We start from the raw sequence: 22,793 nt of genomic DNA, 5'->3' as shown, positions 1-22,793 counted from the left end.
TCCCCTGATGGGAACAGGATCTTTGCACAAGCTGCCTGCCTCCCCTTGTGCCATAGTTCATTTGTTAGGTCTTTTGATCAGGAGGTTTGGGTCACTGGCCTGTTTTTGTTTTCTTTAATCCAAATAATTTTTATTGGTTTAATGTGAATACAAAGACGATATGTAACTACAGTAACTTGTCCAATGGTATATTCTTATTAAGTTTCATGTGCAGCACACAGTACCGAAACAATACATTTATTGTCAATTCAAGCATTGTCAATTCAAGTATCCTCTCCTCAGAGATTCTTATGCTGTGCGTGGAATAAAAATATACTCTGTCTCATTTTATAAAGGAATAGAATGGCAGCAAAGTCTCGCCAAAAGTGTCTATTTTGAAGTGCCTTTAATTACCCTTCTATGGTGAGTAAGATGTTCAGATAGAGCCACATTCCAAATGTTATTTACCCAGATTTCAGTGGGGATTTTTATAGATTGTTTCCAGTATTGGCCGATTGCTAATTGAGCTGCTGATGATTGTAAAAATACAAATTCTGTATTTAAGGTTATTGTTTAAATTTGAGTCTAATGATAACAAGGCAACAGCTGATGGGTAGAAAGGATTGCTGCATAATTTTGGAAATAGTGTGAAACACCTTTTCCCAGTAGGAGTATTACAACATGGAGCTCCACCATAAATGGAACTATGAGCCTTTCCAGCATAAGGGAGAGATGCTAGAGTATATTTTGGCTCGATGTGATGGAGTACAGTGCCAGTGAAAGGTAATTTTAAGAGAAGCCTCCTGCAGACGAGCAGAGATGGTTCGCAGGGAAGGGTTGTGTAATGAATGTATGGGGTTGCTCATGCGTAAGTTGCTGCCCTGCCTGGCTGGTTAGCCTGGTTGAACCTTTCCTGACTGGACAGCCCTTCACTTCGTGGTTGTTCAGTCGCTAGCAGAATCCGTCAGTGGGCGTTTCTTAAACTTCTTCCAGCACAAAAGCTCTTTGACGCCAAGTCTACGCCTACTTTCCCTGCGTGGAAGTCTTCTGCGCAGGGTGGGTGTGGGCAGAGGAGGACCTGTGCTCTCCCCGCTGGTGTCCAGCGAAGAGTCCTGGAGACCCCTCTCCGATTCCCCTAACCGCCCCCCTTTATCCCTGGTGTTACGCTGATTTCCTTCCCCAGCCGAAGAGTTTCCTCTCTCCCTGCTTACCCCTTCTCTGGCATCGCTTGGGAGCTCTGCCTCCACTCCTGGCTCCGATGTCGGTTCCCTGACAGGTTGTGCCAAATTGAAGGCTGTTTATTATCGGGCCACTGGCCTGTTCGAAATCTGTTTCTTCTTGCGTTTGCTGTTGTTTCTTTAAAAATAACAGATTGCATACCAAATGTATCAGATGCTTTCATTGTTATTATCTACCAATCACGATTTCTTTCCTTTGCACACCGATCATCTCACCTCATCATCACCATCTTCTGTGTGGCTCCTCTCTGAGTTCAAACAGCGAATACCTGTGGAGTGCAACATGAGACACATTATTGAGTCCATGGCACTGACCAGTCTCTGCCTCTCAGGATAAGCAAAAGAAAGGTAGATGTATATTAGGCAGGAAGCCCCCATCTCAGGAGAGATGGGAAGAAGATCAATAGAGATGGTCCTACCTCTTCTATGCCTTTTAAATATAATCTTCCAGCACACCCACACCAGCACCAGCACCAGTATCACCAGAAGAACTATGAGGGAAAGGATAATCCATAGAATCCAACTCCAGAGTCCAAGCCCTCCACCTGCAATGAACAATAAGGGTTTCTCAAAACATACTCTAATAACAACCGACAGAATGACTGACTCTCGTAGAAGTGTAGAGCTGGAAGGGGCCAATAGAGTCATTTAGTCCAACCCCCTGAATTGCAGGAATCTTTGGCCCAAGGTGGGGCTTGAACCCATGACCCCAAGATTCAGAGTCACGCGCTCACACCTGGCCGAGAGCAGTAGAATAAATAACAAGAGATAAGCAAGTGTTGCTAATCTGTCCCATTCATATTGCAATGATTCGGGCTGCTAATGCCCTGTCAGACACATTTGCCTGCCCTGAATCAATTTCTTAAGGCAGGCCGCAAGGAGTGCTGTGTTTGCTCTTATCCTGCTCACAAGCATGTGAAGAGGGGCATTTATTAATAAAAACACATCTCCTCAAGCCCCTCATGTTAAGGGCCAGTCTGAGTATTCACTACCACAAGCACCTCCTCTGGATAATGAAGGAAAGGATATATTGCTCACCTCCATCACTCTGGCAGATGATGAGCAAGTCAAAGGAGGCTCCCTTTTGACCAACAGGATTGCTCGCCAGGCAGGTGAATTTGGAGCCCAAAGAACTGTTCCAGTAGAAGACTTGGAGCTCTTGGCCATTGTCAGAAACCTGGTACTGATTCACACTCTTTCCTAAGGCCCTGTGCGGATTCCCTGTTTCCCAGGAGATACTGAGATCTTCCCTTCCAGGTGTGTGGCATCGCAAGGTCACATTACATCCACCTGGAGTCTTGGATTCCACTTGGTGGTCTATCTGTGGTGTTGGCACTGGCTCTGTGGAACACAAATGGAATCAGCATAAGGTTTGGGTCCCACATTTCCCAGTACCTATGTTGGAAAATGGTGCTGAACCTGTTCAATGAGCCAAACAGTGAAAGCAATAACTTACCATAAACAGTGAGACGAAAACTCTGTTCTTGAAACAGTGTCTTAGTAAACCATATGCGAGCATTGTAGAACCCACTGTCATCCAACTGCAGGTCTTTGATCCTCAGTGTTGTCTTGTCCACCATGTCTAGCCGTTGTCCAAACCGGTCCGAGGGACTTGGGTGCTCCAGTTTCCCATGACTGAATTCCCCCAGCCAAAAGCCCAGGCCACCCCTTTGGGGTAGATAGTCCCACTCCATTTTCTCCACTGCTATTTCTAGAGATACATTGGCAGGAAACAAGACTGTTCCTCCCAGGATTCCCTTCACCTGGTGGGTTGGATTCTCTACTGCATGGCTTACAGTTTCTAGTGAGGGGAGGGTGGTGGGGGAGGAGATATAAACAAAAGGGAAAATTAGTATCATTATCATTTTGAGCAACAATTTAAAATGCAGCATTAAAACGTGAGCGGGAGGGTCCAAAAATGATATGGCAGCTATCAATGGTAGGATAAAGAGATGACTCTTAACCATATAATGGAAACTCTACACTAAAGGTGCCAGATCACCTCTTTAGGGAGGGACATAATCCTACAGTCCAGCAGCCTGTCACAAAGAAAGTCCTCTGCGCTGCCTGCCTGCTGCCTCCCACCCAGCTGTAGGGTAGCTGAGGCCCCACGGTGCACCCCATCCCATCCCTCCCTAAGGGCACCATGCGCCCCATGCTGCACACCTATGTGTGGTGTCAAGGTGATCCGTGGGTGCTTGCAGAGATAACATCCCGGGATTCCAGCCTGTCTTTTACAGGATATATTAAGTGCAAAACTATGTACAATACGGAGCTCTTGAAAGCATGTCTGCCTCAATCGCTTTCAGTTTCCGGAGGTGGCTCTTGTGAGAGTTCAGAACTTAACTGGTTAAATGTTCTGAGGAGTGCGTCACCTGCTGACGTCAGCTTTAGAAGCTAAGGAGGAGCTTGTTTCCTGTACTTTCTGTTCTCTCTGTGTGTTTGAGAGAGAGACATGGCTGAAAGAAGCCCCGGTCTTTGTTGCTGAAATGTTTCAATAAAGAGCTGTAAATAGACGAACCTGTCTGTGTATGCTTGCATGGAGAAAAGGAGAAAAAGACTGCTTTACACCGCTGTATGCTACTCTGCTAAGCCGTGGCTAAAGAGACAGCAGAATTTGTTGCGCAGCTAGAAGGAAGCGGCTGGACGCCGGAAGCTGTAAACGACTGATTGGGATCGTAAAGCTATCAGAGGCCACGGCTCATCGATCGAGCTCCAAAGATCGATATCTCTCACAGGTTATGGAGGTCAGTCAACGCTCGTAAAGCTGTCGGCTTTGAGCTACTGGAATGCTTTGAAGCTGGCCGGAGGTTGGAAGCTGCGTTCCGTGAGTCTAGCCTGATGCCGGAAAGCAGAGGGAGTTTTTGCCTGCTTCTGAGAGGCAAGGGAGCTGCTGAGAGACAGAGCTAAAAGCTGAGAGCAGCTGGAATCGTTTCTCCACTGAAGGGAGAGCCGAAGCCGCTGGTACAGAGTGAGTACAGCTTGGGGCCCCTTGGGAGAACGGCAGAAGATGGCAGAGAGCCAGGATATGCCGGTGGAAAAGCTCACTTTAACAAGTTGGGCAACTTGGAGCAAAAGAATAATGGGGTGGTTCCTAGTTTCTGGGCTTTGGGAAGCAAGCCAGAGGGAGCCACTAGCACCCCTTAGCTGGGAAGCAGCTGGAGCAGACGTTGCAGGCTGTGTGGCTGCGTTGCCTGAAGATAGCCAGCAGAAAATGCAACAAGAGCTGGATATGCTCAGAGCATGCGTTCATGCATCGCTGAGGCCTCATTTGGAGGGTGTACAGACAGCAAGGGCTGCCTGGGATGTGCTGAAGGGCTTGTGTGAAGCTTCAGCAGAAGGCCAGAGCCCTGGAGACGCTGGACTGGCAGGCCCAATTCCCGATGTATCGGCCTCTAGGAGCGCTGGTGAGCAGATCGGGGGGGCGAAGAGTTCCAAAGGCAAGTTGAAAAAACTTTCCACTAGAGCTGGAGCAGAGAGGAGCTTCAGAGGGGGCGAGGCTGGTGGGAGGCGCCGTTCCAGGAGAAGGAAGGCCAGACCAGCTGGGAGGAGCCCCGGGCAGTGTTTTTCCACTGGAGTTCAACATCTGCGTGGCAGTTGCCCCCACCGGAGCACACAGGCACAGCAGGATGTTGCCAAGGACACTTCCCATGGGAACCAGCCGGGTTTCCATGGCAACCAGCCTGCAAAGGCAGGCAGGCGTGGGATTGAGTCCGGCGGACGTGGTAAACAACAGGAAGAGTCTTATCAAGTAACTGCGAGCATGGCTTTGTTTGAAGACAGCTGCACAAGAAACTCTGAGCTGAGCTTTGTTATTGACTCTGCAGCTAACCGCAACATGGTTCCAGAGACCCCTGCAGTCGAGATGTGGAATTGCAAGGCAGTTCCAAAGGGACAGACTATTTTATTCGCAAATGGTCAAAGAACAAATGTTTCTAAGTTTGCTAATGCTTATATTTCTGTTTTGCAGGAACAGATGGAGTTTTGTGTCATTCCAGGGGTGCATCACTGTTTGTTATCTGTGCCTTATTTGTTGAAAAAAGGGTTCCAGGTTTGTTTCCAGGGGGATGTCTGCACAATCTCCAAAGGGGAGAGGGTACTTGCCAAGGTTAAGAAGGGACAGAATGATCTTTTCATTCTTAAAACGTCTCTTGGGGGTGAGGGGAAGGTTAAGAAAGCACAGGCGCTGCGTGCTACAATTCCCACTCATGTTCAATGTGCTTGCGCATGGCATCAGAGGACCATTCACAGCCCTGTAGAGGATTTGCAGGTTTTACCCGAGGTTACAAAAGGGTGCAAGATTAAAAATTGTAAAAGTGCCGTTAATTGTGACACATGCAAGCAGGCGAAGGTGAAAGGGTGCAGTTACCCAAAGGTGGAACGGGTAACCACTAAACCTTTTGAGCTGGTACACATAGATCTGTTCAATCCTGTCAAGGAACAGAGTCTAGGGGGGGCCAGGTATCTGCTAACGATTCAGGATGATTTTTCGCAGAACACCTGGACTCATGGTCTCAAATCCAGGGAGGATGCAGCACAGCTGATCAGGAGCTGGATTGAGGAGGTAGAACAGAGGTTCTCCACCAGAGTGAGAGCGGTCACCAGTGACAGAAATGCTAAGTACACTGGTTCTGCTTTGCAGCAGTTCTTTCACAAGAAAGGGATACGTCACACAGTTACTTCTCCCCAGCAAGGGGGGGGGGTAGCAGAGCTTAGAAGTGAAGCTCTGGTTAAGGCTGCACAGGTGATGCTGACAGAAGCTAGGTTACCTCCAAGGTTTTGGCTGGAGGCAACTAGGTGTGTGTGTTTCACCTGGAATCGTGTCTACAACTCACTGGTAGGTGACACACCGTATTCTTTGATGCATGGCAGAAAACCCCAGGTTCACTTTCTGCGCAAGTTTGGATCTCCTGCATTTGTCCCTGTGCCTAAGGCTTTGCAAGGGCCAGATGGAGCCAAAGTCCAGAAAATGATCTTCTGTGGGTATGAGCCAGAAGCTCGTGCATGGCGATTTGCTTACCCATCAGGTGATCAGAGTAAGGTGCTGATCAGTAAACACGCTGAGTTCTTTGAGCAGGATGAAAGGCCAAAGATTTCTGCACAGCGTGATGTTCTTTCAGAATGTCTCTCTGATCCAGAGGACAGTTCTGATGAGGAGGAAGGAGAGGCTGAGTCTGCTGGTGACGATCAGGTCACTGACCAGAGTCAGGAGCAGGATGGGGCGTCTCCACGAGTTGTTAGAAAAGGACAACCCAAGAGTGAGCCTAGTTCTCCTGTGAGTGTAATGGAGAGGATTCGAAGACGCTTTAAGTCAGAGGGGGAATCCCGTGATGTAAAGGTCACACCTGCTGGTGACAGTGAGCCAGAGGAAACACCAGAGTTTGTGCCTAGGCGATCCAGTCGCACAACCAAGGGTATTCCACCTGAGAGGTACCAGGCCACAGGTGCGTGGGTAAGTTTCGCACAGTGCGATTCTGAGAGTTGTGAGGTTATTCCACAGATGCCTAACAGGTACGCCAAGGGAGGGCACAAGGCATTGGGGAAGGGATTGATCACACAAGGTGTTACTGAAGATGTTCCACAGGTGTCAGACAGGGACGCAAGGGGGGGGTGTGAGAGTTCAGAACTTAACTGGCTAAATGTTCTGCGGAGTGCGTCACCTGCTGACGTCAGCTTTAGAAGCTAAGAAGGAGCTTGTTTCCTGTACTTTCTGTTCTCTCTGTGTGTTTGAGAGAGAGACATGGCTGAAAGAAGCCCCGGTCTTTGTTGCTGAAATGTTTCAATAAAGAGCTGTAAATAGACGAACCTGTCTGTGTATGCTTGCATGGAGAAAAGGAGAAAAAGACTGCTTTACACCGCTGTATGCTAAGCCGTGGCTAAAGAGACAGCAGAATTTGTTGCGCAGCTAGAAGGAAGCGGCTGGACGCCGGAAGCTGTAAACGACTGATTGGGATCGTAAAGCTATCAGAGGCCACGGCTCATCGATCGAGCTCCAAAGATCGATATCTCTCACAGCTCTCGCCTGTTCCCCCTCCAGCAGAAAAGCTTCCTGAAACGCTCCCCACCCCTTCTTCTCCTCTCCTTACATGAAAAACTAAGTGCCGGAAGCTGCTCCTTTCTCTCTACTATCATCTTCTCCCTCTCATCTTCTGTGTCTCCTGACAGTCCCTCCTCCTTGGACTCTGACGAAGTACAGCTGCTCATCCGAGGAGGCTCTCTGTATATTCCGGTCTCTCCTCCCTTCTCTGTGAACCAATTACTGACAGGTGGTTTGTGCCCCCCCCCCGGGCACACTGCCCTAGGTGCCCTAGAGGCTTCCTCCGCTGCCTCTCATTGGCTAGATAGCCTGGCAGACAGTGCTGGGGATGAGTCAGTGGTCACACTGCATGTTGGCACCAGTGACATGGGGAAATGTAGTCTAAGTGTTGTGGAAGCCAAATTTAGGATGCTGAAAGTCAGCACCTCTAAGGTAGCTTTCTCTGAAATACTAAGAGTTTCATATGCATGGCCAGATGGACAAGCAGAGCTGTTTGGTCTAAGTTGTGGATGACATGATAGTGTTTGGGGAAGGAGTTTGGGTTTGTTCTGCACTGGGGAACATTCTGGGGCAACTTGGGTCTGTACAAAATAGATGGGCTCCAGTTGAACCGCGACTGTTTTATTTTAAAATAAAAAGCTGGAAGAACAGCTTTTAATTCTTTGCTGAAAATTTAAATGTGGGTGGCTGAGAATGAGGCTGCAGGGGCACCATGTAGCAATTCAGAGAGAATTTAGGAGGAATAACCAGCAGCACAAATATAAGATGGGGGCCACCTGGCTTGCTAGTAGTACAAGGAGATCTTGCAGTCTTAGTAGATCAAAAGTTTAGCAGGAGTCAACAGTGTGATGCAGCACACACAGTTTCTACTGAAACTTCAAATTCTCAAACTGGTATGATACATAGGCAAGACATGATCTGAATATTCAGCAGGTGCCATTTCTGGCTAGGGATGGCCACAACTCAGCACAGCACAAGGGCATGTTCCTGGGGCTGTACAAGAAAATGGGAACTCCTCTGGAAGGGCTGGCTCTGACTTGCTCTGGCATTCCTGGGACCTATGCAAGGGGGGAGAGGACTCTTCTAGAGCAGACAGGGAAGGCAGCCTCCTCCTGGGAGATGGGGTGGGGCAGCCTCGGTCAGCTCCAGAGGTGGAGCCAGTGATGCCATATGCAGAGTGGTTGAGCCAGAAGCAGACTCTGGCAGCTCGGAAGACGAGGCCAGTTCTGCACACTAGGGTGACTCACAGGGAGCCTGGAGGGGACAAGGGGAAGCCTCCCCACTAAGACCTTTCTAGGAACCTCCCCGTGGCTGGCTCATTGAGATCCCCTGGGTCTGTCGCAGTCTAGCTGGTCCCTCTGGGGCTTCTCCTCCCTGTCCCCAGCCTCCTCTGTCCAGCGCCCCAAACCCCCTGGGCCCACGACAGCCACCATGATTGGGCCAGAATGAGAAAGCAGTGGTGGAAAGAGGAGAAGGGTTAGGGTTGAGCTCAGCATTGTCAGTTACTTTTGCCTTCCTGACCAAGCAAAACAGCTTTTCACCCTATGCATCCAGCTTTTCTTTGCAAGAACTTACCCAGGGAAGAGAAGATCAATAGACCAAAGGAGAGAAGGATCACAAAATTCATGAAAATTTCAGGCCAGGAATATAGGGAGCCTCAGGTGTGGCTTCTGCTGATGGAAAGTTGATTTGTGCTCAGTGGTACAGCAACAGGCTTCTGCTTTTATTCCCAGGCATAAGAAATGCTGCACGTCACCGCCCCAAAGCTTGCTATAGGAGGAAACCACATAAGAGCAAAGATTGCAAAGCAGTGAGGCAGTGAAACAGTCTTCCAGACTGAGTAAGCTGTGAGCTAAAAATAAGAAATGTGCACGAGGTGCCCACACTGAAATTCAGTACAAGTTGCAGGTCTTCTCTTTCACACTATGACAACACGTGGCACTAACTTTACTGTATCTATGTTGAGTTTAGTATCTATGTTGCTTTCAGCACTTAGTTAGAATCATAGAATGGTAGAATTGGAAGGGCTCCCAAGGGTCATCGAGTCCAACCCCCAGCAATGCAGGAATCTTAGCTAAACCATCCATGACAGATGAAATCCACACTTGTCTGAATTTTGTTTTGCTGTTTCGCAGCCAATTAATCTGTACAAACATGCATGTACTGGGAAAATGTGTGCGCATCAGTTCATGCATGTTTTGTATGCATTGATCATAAAGTGCTCCAAGCAATACAAGCATTAGTGAAAATGGAACAACACATGTTAAATTAAGCAAAATTGTTTTCCTAAAATGGGGGGGGGGGAGAGATGGGACCCTGTGGACACCAGGGAAGGTCTCTGTAGGCAAATGTACATCCAGGGTCTGTAGCTCAAGTTTTTTGAGGGGTTCTGGGGCAGAAAAAACCACTCCAGGGGGGGAAATGGGTGCTGCTGCCCCACTTCCTTCCTCCCTGTTGAACTTGTGATTCTCTCTCTGTCTCTCTCTTTTTGAAACTTGACACCTGGAGAACTTCTCTCCCTTGAGACTAAATACAAGTTCAAGCTTCTCAAAAGCTCTCCCTCTCCTCCCTCGTCAGCAAGAAGAACTGGCTCATGTATAAATACCAAAACGTTTGCTTTGCACTTCCAAGGGACCAATCTTTCAGGGTTGGCAGCACTACTCTTTGGAACTCCCTGCTTAGTGACACCAGACAAGAACTGTCACTCTGCTGTAGTTAAAATATTTGCCTCCCTACCTTTTAGTCTCCCTGATAGGGAAAATATATCTCCTTCCCAAAACAAATTATCTCTCCCCCCCAAAAAATAATTTGTATAAATTCTCCAAATTATTAATTAAACCCAATTACTTTAATATAATTTCTTGCAATTTCTTAAAATCAGGTTTCCCACTCTGTTGCAAACATGTCAGTCATTTCATCCCTCAGCCGCCAGAGTTCTTATTTAGTGTCCATAAACAAAATCTTTTCTCAAATTCGGCCTCTTGCCAGATCCAATAGGCAACTGTTCATTCTTCTTGCTCTGAATTGCTCCATCACACTCCTGGTCCGATCCAAAATTAATTTTAAATAAAATCCATTCAACCTCAGTTGAGGGGAGAGGTCATAATAAATCCATGTTAAACTCCTTGTTGAGAATAAATCAAAGCCTCCCCCCAATTTTCCATGGTAACAGACAAAAGAACATTGCAGTGGCTACACGTCTCTTTCATTTTGCAGGGGAGAACAATAAGAAATAAGTCCATATCTTTTGGGATTAATAACAAATGACATTCCCATAAATAAGAAAATGATATTATTTTTATATATATATAAAATATTTATTAAAGTTTTCAAAGAGTTATCTAAAATAGGAAAAAACAAGAAAGAAGAGAAAGAGAGAGAGAAAAAAAAGATACATTCAAAACATACAAAAGACATACAATAACAAGTATAATTTCATTCCCTTATATTCATTCCCTTATATTCATAAAACTTACTTTCCCGACCTCCTCATACCTCCCCTTCCTGTATTCCAATCTCTAATTGAATCAATTCAGCAAATCCTTCCCCTAATTTCTGTTTAATTTTTAATCTTTCTTTTCTTATCTGCCAATCACCCATTCCTACCACCCTTCTGAGTAATACCCCTCCCCACCTTCTCTATATAGAAGGGTCTGGAAACTTCTGTTTCAGTGTATCTGAAGAAGTGTGCATGCACACGAAAGCTCATACCAAGAACTGACTTAGTTGGTCTTTAAGGTGCTACTGGAAGGAATTTTTTTTTGTTTTTTCTTTTCTTAATACCTAATCATTACAGCTGAAAACCCCTTAATTTCTAAATCAACATCATTCTACCATTCAATGATTTTACAATATTTCTTAAGATAATCCTTAAATTTCTTCCAATCTTCTTCCGCCATCTCTTTTCCCTGGTCTCGGATTCTGCCAGTCATTTCTGCCAGTCCCATATAGTCTATAACTTTCATCTGCCATTCTTCCACGGTAAGAAAATGATATTCTTATATGCATCCACTGCCGCAAGAGTTCTTATAGCAAAGAACTAGAAGGGAGACACTAATACCCAGAATAATAGATTGGCAAATCGAAGTTATTGAATTTGTTGAATTGGCCAAAATGATGGCAGCTATCAGAGGTCAAACAAATCAACATTTAATAAAAAAAAATGGAGTTGCGTGAATGAATATACAAAAAAACACTGCTCCGGGACAGAAATATTGATATGTAAAGAACAAAGTTTGTAAGGGGAAAAGGTTACAAATGCAGGTAAAATCAGAATATTTGTCAAATACAATATAACAACACAACTAAAGATAAGTTATAGAACTAAAGTCAAGCAACGATGGAAGGAAGTCAGATTTTAACTCACATTTCGAGTTACCTTGAACCAATGTTGGGGGTGGTGGGGTGAGGCGGTGGGATGCTTTGTGTTACTAACATGTACTTATGAGAAAACCTGGTGGTGTGGAACTGCTCGAGAAATCCTCTCTGTGCGAGTCAACCTGCAGGGGAAGAGAAAATATGACAGGAGGGACTCTGGAGATGCAACTCCTACAAGAGTTTCTTGGTGTTTGGGCCCACTTGACCTCTGGACAAAATTAAAGTCCTGTCCAGGTCCAGAGTTCTCCAAGAAAGGATACCAATTGGCCTAAAAGCGAGTATCTTCCCTGCACTTCAGTTCCAGCCTCTAGGAGTAGTTTTCTAGTTCCACGGGCTACTGGAGAACTTGCCATAATTAAGGCCATAAGAGAGCGGGTGGAGTTGCCCATTTTGAATTGACAAAAGCATGCCATTTCCACTCAGTTATCATCTGAGATTCCTGGTTAAATAAATGATAAAGGTAGTATTTTGGAAAGAAGAAGAAGAGTTTGGATTTGATATCCCGCTTTATCACTTCCCAAAGGAGTCTCCAAGCGGCTAACATTCTCCTTTCCCTTCCTCCCCCACAACAAACACTCTGTGAGGTGAGTGGGGCTGAGAGACTTCAGAGAAGTGTGACCGGCCCAAGGTCACCCAGCAGCTGCAGGTGGAGGAGCGAGGAAGCGAACCTGGTTCACCAGATTACAAGTCCACCACTCTTAACCACTACACCATGCTGGCTCTCAAGAGTCCAGAACAGCTGGTGAGGGGAGAGCGCAATCCTGTTGGGTTCACTGGGGGAAGGATGTGGGAAGCAGAGCCCTGTGGCCAGAGGCCTGAATTCTTCATTCACTAGTAGGAAAGGGGAGGGTTCAATTCTGCTCACTATAACTGGGCATGCATGTTCCCCTGATGGGAACAGGATCTTTGCACAAGCTGCCTGCCTCCCCTTGTGCCATAATCCATTGGTTAGGTCTTTTGATCAGGAGGTTTGGGTCACTGGCCTGTTTGTTTGTTTTTTAACCCAAATCATTTTTATTGGTTTAATGTAAATACAAGGACAACATGTAACTATAGTAACTTGTCCAGTTGTACATTCCTATTAAGTTTCATGTGCAGAACACAGTATGCAAACAATACATTTATTTATGCATTGTTTATTCAAGTAGCCTCTCCACAGAGATTCTTATCTTGTGGTTGGAATAAAACTTACCAACAAAGGTTAAAGCTCTGGTTTTCCCAGTAGTGATGTATGGAAGTGAAAGCTGGACCATAAAGAAGGCTGATCGCCGAAGAATTGATGCTTTTGAATTCTGGTGCTGGAGGAGACTCTTGAGAGTCCCATGGACTGCAAGAAGATCAAACACATCCATTCTGAAGGAAATCAGCCCTGAGTGCTGCTCACTGGAAGGACAGATCCTGAAGCTGAGACTCCAATACTTTGGCCACCTCATGAGAAGAGAAGACTCCCTGGAAAAGACCCTGATGTTGGGAAAGATGGAGGGCACAAGGAGAAGGGGATGACAGAGGACGAGATGGTTGGACAGTGTTCTCAAAGCTACCAGCATGAGTTTGACCAAACTGCAGGAGGCAGTGGAAGACAGGAGGGCCTGGCGTGCTCTGGTCCAGGGGGTCACAAAGAGTCAGACATGACTAAACAACAACAACAACAACAACAACATTCTGTCTCATTTTATAAAGGATAAGAATGGAAGGCAAGTGTTGCCAAAAGTGTCTATCTTTGAAGTGCTTTTATTTATCCTTCTATGGCGAGTAAAGCATTCTGATAGAGCCACATTCCAAATGTTATTTACCGAGATTTCAATGGGGATTTCTATAGGTTGTTTCCAGTATCAGGCTATTGTAAATCAGACTGCTGATAATAGTAAAAATACAAAGTCTCTCCCTTTAAAGTTATTGTTTAAATTTGAGTCTAATGTTAACAAGGCAAGGAAGGAATTGCTGTGTAATTTTGGAAACAGCGTGAAACACCTTTTCCCAGTCAGAGTATTACAACATGGAGCTCCACCATACATGGAAATGCGAGCCTTTCCAGCATAAGGGAGAGATGCTAGAGTTTATATTGGTTGGAAGTGATGGGTCAGCGAAGGTCATTTTAAGAGAAGCTTCCTGCAGGCAAGCAGAGATGGTTCGTAGGTACGGGTTGTGCCAAATTGATGGCCATTTATTATCAGGTCACTGGCCTGTTTGAAATCCGCTTGTTCTTGCTGTTGCTGTTGTTTCTTTAAAAATAACTGATTGCAACATAAATGCCTCCCAATTGTATCAGATGCTTTAATTGAAATTATCTACCAATCCCCCCTTCATTCCTTTGCACACTGATCATCTCACCTCATCATCAGCATCTTCTGTATGGCTCCTCTCTGAGTTCAAAGAGCGAATACCTGTGGAGTGCAAAATGAGACACATTATTGAGTCCATGCACTGACCAGTCTCTGCCTCTCAGGATAAGCAAAAAAGGTAGAGATATATTAGGCAGGAAGTCGCATCTCAGGAGAGATGGGAAGAAGATCAACAGAGATGGTACTACCTCTTCTATTCCCTTCTTTTCTTATCTTCCAGCACATCCCCATCACTATCACCAGAAGAACTATGAGGGCAAGGATAAGCAATAGACTCCAACTTGAGGGTCCAAACTGTTCACCTGTAATGAGGAATAAGAGTCTCACAGAACATGAACCCATGACCCTGAGATTCAAAGTCTTATGCTCACACCTGACTGAGAGCAGTTGAATAAATGACAAAAGATAAGGAAGTGCTGCTAATCTGTCCCGTTTGTATTGCAATAATTTGGGCTGTGAATGCCTGTCAGGCAAACTCCCCTGCCCTGAATCAATGTCTTAAGCTAGGAATAGGAGGAGATGGGGCAGCAGCAGCAATTCACAGGATCAGGGAAGTCTCCAAGGAGCACTGTGTATGTTCCTATCCTGCTCACAAGCATGCAAAGAGGAGCATTTATTAAAACAAAGACAGCTTCTCGAGGGCCAGTCTGCGTATTCACCACCACAAGCACCTCCCCTGGATAATGAAGGAAAGGATGTATTGCTCACCTTCATCATTCTGGCAGATGTTGAGCAAGTCAGATGAGGCTCTCTTTTGGTCAACAGGATTGCTCGCCAGGCAGGTAAATTTGGAGTCAAAAGAACTGTTCCAGAAGGAGACATGGAGCTTCCGGCCATTGTCAGACACCTGGTACTGATGCACACTCTTCCCTAAGGCCCTGTGCGGATCCCCTGTTTCCCAGGAGATACTGAGATCTTCCCTTCCAGGTGTGTGGCATCGCAAGGTCACATTATATCCCCCTGGAGTCTTGGATTCCCCTTGGTGGTCTATCTGTGGTGTTGGCACTGGCTCTGTGGAAAACAAATGAAAGTGACATGAAGCCTTTATCCCACATGCCCCTCAGTACATATGTAGGAAAATGCTGTTGATCCTATTCCTTTATCAAGACAGTGATAATAACAGCTTACCATAAACAGTGAGGCTGAAACTCTGTTCTTGAAACAGTACCTTAGTAAACCAGATGCGAGCATTGTAGATCCCACTGTCATTCAACTCCAGGTCTTTAATCCTCAGCATTTTCTGGTTTGCCATGTCTAGCCGTTCTCCAAACCGCTCAGTGGGATTTGGGTGATCTAGTTTCCCATGTCTGTCTTCACTAAGCCAAAGGCCCAGACCATCAGTTTTCGGGCAGAAGTCCCATTCAATTTTCTCAGTTGTTATTCTTTGGGATACATTGACAGAAAATGAGACAGATCCTCCCAGGATCCCATTCACCTGATGGGCTGGATTCCCTACTACATGGCTTAAAGTGTCTTTTGAGGGGCGGGTGGTGGGGAAAGAGATACAAACAAAGGTGGAAATTAGTCATTATTTTTTTAGTAAAGTGTGAACTCCATCTGTAAAAAACAACCAATTAAACACTTCAGTCTTTTCAAAGCAGCCCACTGGTCATATTTTAGGGGACTCTTCTTCTGTGTATCTCTTGGATCTGTGTAATTGTCACAAGGAAAAATTCTGAAAAAGAAGTAGAATTTCCTCAAACAAGGAACAAAAGTTCATTTATTTCACTTTGTAAGATTTATAAACTGCTTTGTGGTAAGAAAGTCTCAAAGCAGTCTACAAAATGTCTGCTGAAAACTCAACACAGAAAGCTCTAACCCAGTGAAAAATTATTCTAAGCAGCAATCTAAAAACCATCTGCATGTGTGCTTCACGAAAAAATGATTCTGCACTATTTTCTTGTGAAACCGAGATAAATTAATACAGAGTTAAGAGAAGAAACTGACTCTGTTCCACCAAGATCCCCAGTTGCCTTTTCCTGCTCATTGGTTGGGTCCTCTAATTCACTGTTGGCTCTAAACTGATATTTATTTTGTGTTGGTGAATAACTGACACATCACAGGAAAATATCCCGCAGGAAAACATTTCTGCCCTAGAGATGAGGTTGACTTGCAGTCAGCATGTCCTGTGCTTTTATTCCATTCGACTCCACACCTTCAGGGGAGATGATCACCACCATCATTCATGCAGATTGTCCTCCCAAGTTCAGCTCAGTAACAAATATCACACATACAATTAAACTCTCAAAAGCTTTTTGTTGGAGCTTCCTTTGAAGCCAGCCAGGGTTACAAATATCACAAAAAGGGATTAAACTTTCACAAGCCTTCTATTGGAGCTTCCTTTGAAGGCAGCAAGCATGTTCTGGGAGAGGGTTCCAGCTGGGGAGAGGAGGCCCTGAGTGCTAGTAACCAATATTGCCAATAATCAGAGTCATAGCTAGGCAATCTTGCAGCCCTGGCACAACCGTCCAGATTGCACCCCTAGCCATGGACAAATTAGCTCTTCTTTTGCCTCTCCTCTCCCCGCATATCATATAAAGACCCTCTATTTAAAATCTTTTCTTATGAGGCAATAACCAATCTTTTTATTTATACACATATTTATGGACATATTTTTACCCGATTTTGTGCCCCTTTGCTTGCACCATTAGTGGAGGCCTTCCTCATCACCCTCTAGCTACCAATAATTTCCCTCTTCATGGCAAATCAAACTCAGAATGCCCCCTCCATGCATCTAGGTGGGGGGGCGTGGCTTTTGTTTTGTTTTTTGAGGGAGAAAGCAGGCAAGTCCTTACCCAAGGAAGAGTAGAGCAGTAGTCTGAAGAAGAGGCCTTCTGTGAGAAAACTCCATCATCATATCTCGCCAGAGGTGCAGAGAGCCATGAGCGGCAGTGAGGTACCAGGCTAACTGTTTTGGGGACTCACAGATGGGGAGACTTGCGCCTGTTGAGCTCAGGTCCTGCCTGTGGACTTCCCATTGAGGCATCTGTTTCACCACGGTGAGGAGAACAACTTCATTTTTCTGCACAGGATAGATGTTCTAAAATAAGCCTGATCATCCATCTTATAAGCATTGCCCGACTACAGAGTCTTATCAGCAAGAGTTGTGAACTTTCAAACATAACTGTCATCTCCTCCCGTCTTCCCGCTTCCCAGCAGATCAGATCCTCCTCTTTATACCAGCAAGGCTGTCTGTGCTTGCTTTCCCTCCCCTTCTCATCCAAGCAAAACTGTGTTTTTCCTCCTTTGTTTCTGTCTCCTCCTTTCACAGCTCTTTGTTCCTCCACTCATAAACCAGGAAGGATCAGTGGAGGAGGAGAAACCTTTATGAGCTGTCTCAGTAATGTCACTCTTGATTAGGATTGATTGAGTTTATTTATATGCCGTTGTTCTGCAACCAGCTGTGTGCAAAAAGGCTCACAGCAAACTTTCATAACATCAAAATACAGAACATTGGAAATTAGTTGGCTCTATCTCTCATCGACTCTGGCACCACCTATGGTTGGGCTCTCTAACTTCCATCTTCGTCATATGTGCAGATTGTTCTACAAACTGAATAACAAAGATCACTGTGGCACTACAACACCCTCATGGGGAACTGGGTTCCAGTGACCAACAGTGCTTTTTTTCTAAAAAAAAATTAAATGTTTAGGGGTACTCTCATTTTCCTGCTCATATTGAAATATGGCCCCCAATGAGGCCAAACTTAGATTCACAAAATGTTTAGGGGTATGTGTAACCCTGCGTCCCCACAGAAAAAAAAGCACTAGTAACCAGTAAGCAGCTTTCTCAGTTACTTCTCTCTTGACTGGGATTGATTGATATGCGTCTGTTCCGCAAGGAGCTGAGGCCAAAGTGGCTCACAGCAAACTTTCAAAACATCAAAATACACAGGGTTGGAAATACAAATATCCGAAATTCAGAATATGACAGTAAATTTAAAAATGACAGAAATAAACAATTTGGCAAACAGAATAAATTCAATATTGCCGCGCCCCCCCCCCCAAATTTGAAACTTAAGTACATAGATACAAAGCAACACAAAAGGTAACAGAGAATGAAGTTTCTGGCCCTGGTCTTGCTACACTCCAGGCAGCCTGGCTTAAATACAGTTCAGAGGGGAGAGAAAGATGGCTTACAACTGCCTTCTCATATCCTTCTCCAGAGAGAGGAGTCTGGCAGCTGAAAGAGGCAAATGTCAGGGACAACAAAGAGTCTCTTCCCCAACCTGCTGAACAAACCAGCTGCTGGCGCAGATCTTACTGCTCTTCAGGACAAAGCAGTGTGCGACTTACCCAGAAAGTACAGCGACATTCTGAAGAGGAAACGTCTGCAAGAAAAAGTCATGTTTGCTTCTCTTCGGAAGTGTATCACTGAGTGTGGAATGTGGGGGAGGAGCAGAATTGCTGTTTGCCAAGACTGGCTAATAACAAAAGTATTGTGACAGATCTGGGAAAAGCAAAAGCAATGAAAAAAGCTGGCAGCTTTTGCAGACTGAGGAGGCTGTTACAAATTTAACAACAACAAAAAGCATTCTACTTGCCCAGATTTTTATTTACTTGAAAGAGGTTCAAAGAAGCAAAACTCACATGTCACTAAACCCCAAAGGAATGTTCATATGCGCTCAAACCCCAAAATTAACTCCAGAGGGAAATCAGGAAAATCAGAACATAAGAAAATCCTGTCTAGCCTGGCATCCTGTTCTCACAATGGCCAGCCGGATGCCTGTGGGAAACTGGCAGGCAGGACCTGAGCAAAAGGTCTCCTTCTGTGGTTTCCAGCAGCTGTTATTCAGAAGCATGGCTGCCTCCAATGGAGGAGACAGAGGAGAGCCATCCTGCCTAGAATCCCTCAACAGTCTTCTCCTCCAAACATGTATCTCATCCTCTTTTCAAGCCATCCAGGATGGTGGTCATCACTGCCTCTTGTGGGGAGATGCCTCTCCTGTGGGTGGTGGGATCGTGGTAGTTAAGGATATAGTTGGGTGTGTGATGAACCATGGGGTGAACGAAGGTTGTGGGTGTTGCTCATTGCCTAGAGAGCCTGGAAGACAGTGCTGGAGAGGAATCAGTGGCCACAGTGCATGTTGGCACCAGTGACGTGGGGAAATGTAGTGTAGAGGGCCTGGAAGCCAAATTTAGGATGCTGGGAAGGATGCTGAAAGTCAGGACCTCTAAGGTAGCCTTCTCTGAAATACTACCAGCTCCATATGCAGGGCCTGACGGACAAGCAGAGCTTTGCAGTCTCAATGTGTGGGTGATATGATAGTATTCAGAGGAGGAGATTGGGTTTGTTCTACACTGGGGAACATTCTGGGGACTCTTTTATTTTAAGATAAAAAAGGTGGCAAAGCCAGGGCCGGTGCAAGTGGGTTGTGAGGAAGGCCCTCACCAGATATACAGGCAATGTGGCATGGGGTGGAAAATTGGCTGGGTAATCCATATGATTTGTGGCCGGTCAATCCATTTGGGCACCCTTCCTGGCAAGCATGAGGAGGGAGAGGGTAGTGGCCCTGTCCAACAATCAACTGCTCCCTCAACCTAGGGAAGGAGGGAGCAAGGGTGCCCGCTGGGACTTCGTCCTCTGCCGTGAGTGGTATACTACCCAGGGTGACAGCCCCTCCTGGCCCCTCCATGCATCCGGTCTGCTGCAGCCGCTCCACTCGTTTGCTCCTCCACCTGCCAAGTCGTCGCCACCACCTCTGTGTGCTCTGCTCTGGTTACTGCACCAACCTTGCCAGCCTTGCGGGCCCGGCTGGTTAGGGTGGGTTGCAAGACAGGAAAGCAGGCCCAGCAGAGCAGAGGCAGCAGCCCCCCACCTCGGCTGTTGAGGAGCGCAACTCGGCACTGGCCAAGGGGAAGAGATGGGGGCATGAGGAACTGACTGCGTGGAGGGGGGGTTGAAGAAAAGGTGGAAAGAAGAGCTAATTTGTCTGTGGTTAGGGGGTGCAATGTGGACAGTTCTGCCAGGGGTGCAAGATCACCTAGCTAGGGCTCTGGGCAGAGTAGCTTTTAATTATTTTGTGAAAATTTACATGTGGGTGGCTGAGAATTGGGCAGTGTAAGTGTAAGGGCACAATACAGTGGTACCTTGGGTTACATACTGTCAGGGCTGCCTCTAGGTCCCAGCTCACAGAGGACCAACGCCAGGCTGATATTATGTACAAAAGTCTTTATTGAAGTATAAATTCCATTTTAAAGCCAGAGCGTGCAACCCTACGTCTAGACTCTAGATCGGCGAAGTCCTATCTGAATCACTTCCCCTTCCGCACCAGTTTAAGATCCTAGCCCTGCTCCACCTTCTGCGCTGTTCTCTCCTCCTCTGGGTCCTCCTGCCCTCTAGGGCATTGCCCTTCCTGGACTCTTCCGACGCTGAGTCGCTTAGCTCCTCCCCCTGCCTCCGGCGTGCTTTAGGACCCGGTTCCCAATCCTCACTCTCTGCTGTCCCGCGCTCCTGTACATTTGAACTTGCCTCTCGCGCCAACCCCGTTACACTACTTCTGTCACTGCTTCCCTCTTCAGGGACACTAGCCGGATCTGCCCCCCCCCTCCGTTGTACGACTCTCCGAGGGAGGTGTGGTCAGCTCTGCCTCGTCTTCTCTCCCTGGTGGGGGAAGTACTGGTCCCGATGCCTGGGACCCTTCCCCCCCACTCTGCTCTGGTGGGGAAGCTGGTCCTGATTTCCAACTACTACTCTGGGAGTCCCTGCTCCCCCCTTGCTCCTGGGGCGTTCCCCTTGGGACCCCTCTACCCCTGGCCACTGGCGCTCCCTTCTGTGAATCTTCCGATTCGCTGGAGAGGCTCATGGAATCCCTCGGACCACTGTCTCCTCCTACACTGCCCTCGTATTCCTCCCCCTCGCTCTCCATCTCCCATCTTCCCTGTGCCTCTGCTCCTGAGCCCCTGACACATACGCTTCAGGTTACAGACTCCGCTAACCCAGAAATATTACCTCGGGTTAAGAACTTTGCTTCAGGATGAGAACAGAAATCGTGCAGTGGTGGTGCAGTGGCAGGTTAAGAACAGACCTCCAGAACGAATTAAGTTCTTAACCAGAGATACCACTGTATAGCAACTGAGAGAGAATTTGGGCAGGAATAATTGGAACGACAGTGAGATTGAACTCATTATTGACAAGAAAAGGAAGGCCTTTCAGATCTGGCAAAGAGACAGAAACTGCGGCACTAAGAAAAAAACTATGTCAACGCTAAGGCTGAGGTTCAAAGAAGAACCAGAGAACTAAAGAACACCTGGTGGATAAAAAAAAAAGATTATACCTCAATACAAGGAAACCAAGGTGCAAAATGAACACTCAAGCCCTTCAAGATCCCCCTCTGGGGCATCATGCATGGGCAGCTCCTTACTATCCCCAGCCTCCTCTGGCCAGCGCCCCCACCCGCTGGGCCATTGACAACCACCATGATTGTTTGGGCCAGAAAGAGAAAGCAGTGGTGGAAAGAGGAGAAGGCCTGGTGGGGTGGGGGCTCTTGTGACATGTGAGCCCTCAGTAAGTGTCAAACCACATTGACCCTGAGATTGGTGAGGGGGAGCTTTCTTAAAAGAAGGGAAGTTCTCCTGCTCACAAAATTCATGAGAATTTCACAAAAAGGGAAGGCTCCTGCTCACAAAATTCATGAGAATTTCTGGCCAGGAATATAGGGAGCCTCAGGTGTGGCTGCTGCTGCTGGAGAGGTTAAAAGAGTGTGCTTGAAACTGCACTTTTGTAAACCAAACATGAGTTCTGTATATCCCATTGTTGTTCAATTCCAAGTCTTTAATCCTCAGCATTGTCCGGTTTGCCATGTCTAGCCATGGTCCAAACCGGTCAGTGGGATTTGGGTGATCTGGTTTCTGTATTCACTAAGCCTAAGGCCCAGGCCACCAGTTTTTGGGCGGAAGTCCCATTCAATTTTCTCTACTGTTATTCCTTGGGACACATTGGCAGGAAATGAGAGAGATCCTTCCACGATCCCATTCACCTGATAGGCTGGATTCTCCACTGCTTGGCTTAACGTGCCTAGTGTGGGGGGGGGGGATACAAAGAGAGGGGCAAATTAGTATCATTATTGCATCCATATCCATTCTTCACCAAGAGATCCCAGGGCAGATTACAAAAATTCAAATATAAAATATTAAAAACAGTTAAAGCAGATTGGAATTAAGTTAATAGGGAGGGTCCTATGTTATGCAAGTTCTAAATGGAATCCTGAAGACAGGATTGCCTGGCATGCTGTGGTCCATGGGGTCAAGAAGAGTCGGACATGACTAAACGACTAAATAACAACTACAAATGGAATCGCAGGCAGAAGTCGGCTGCTGCTTTTTGGACCAGCTGGAATTTCTTAGCTGTCTTCAGGGGCTTAAAATAGTCTGAAGATGGAACTTCTGCAAGAAAAACATCCTGTTTGCTTCTTTCCGGCAGTGTAGCAAAGGGCTGCATCATTTGCAGAGGCTATCGAAACTTGAAAAACCCAGAAAGAAAATTGATCCAGGTAAACATTAAAAGTAAAATGTTTAAAAATAAAATACTGAAGTCTACTTGATGTAGTCCAGAGAGTGTTATATCTAGCATAAATGTTTAAGGACAAACACTATTGCTGGTATGCATTCAGTTTTCTCCACAAGCCAGAATTAAACACTAGACTGGCTCCAATATTTGTATGTTTCTGACCCAGGCATCACTCTGAAAAAATATCTCCATTCCTTATCCTGATGTAGCAAAGTGATGTCTGAACCTCACTCATGAATAAAATGATCTTTTAAATCCAAGGTCAAATCTCAGGGAAGCAAACAAGCAGCACAAAATAATTTGATTTATTCC

At 46.2% G+C, this 22,793-nt stretch overlaps 1 protein-coding gene across 9 annotated transcripts in view; it reads right to left on the bottom strand.

Moving 5' to 3' along the window:
- LOC309329837 (T-lymphocyte surface antigen Ly-9-like) overlaps window positions 1-22,793 on the bottom strand; it is a 77,878-nt gene that overhangs the window by 25,945 nt on the left and 29,140 nt on the right. For 5 of the 9 annotated variants that reach the window (XM_081840935.1, XM_081840936.1, XM_081840938.1 and 2 more), the window contains exons 2-4: window positions 15,102-15,446; window positions 2,674-3,018; window positions 2,256-2,558 (exon numbers count right to left, since the gene is read on the bottom strand). In XM_081840935.1, the coding sequence (XP_081697061.1) occupies window positions 2,256-2,558; window positions 2,674-3,018; window positions 15,102-15,446 (993 nt within the window). Of the gene's footprint in view, window positions 1-2,255; window positions 2,559-2,673; window positions 3,019-15,101; window positions 15,447-16,768; window positions 18,223-22,793 lie in introns of those variants that run through there. The other 4 variants (XM_081840932.1, XM_081840937.1, XM_081840933.1 and 1 more) reach the window with 4 other exon arrangements.

The sequence above is a fragment of the Podarcis erhardii genome (assembly GCF_964252035.2).
Source record: "Podarcis erhardii genome assembly, chromosome: 15".
Classification (NCBI taxonomy): Eukaryota; Metazoa; Chordata; class Lepidosauria; order Squamata; family Lacertidae; genus Podarcis; species Podarcis erhardii.
This window is presented reverse-complemented; position numbering and strand designations above follow the sequence as displayed.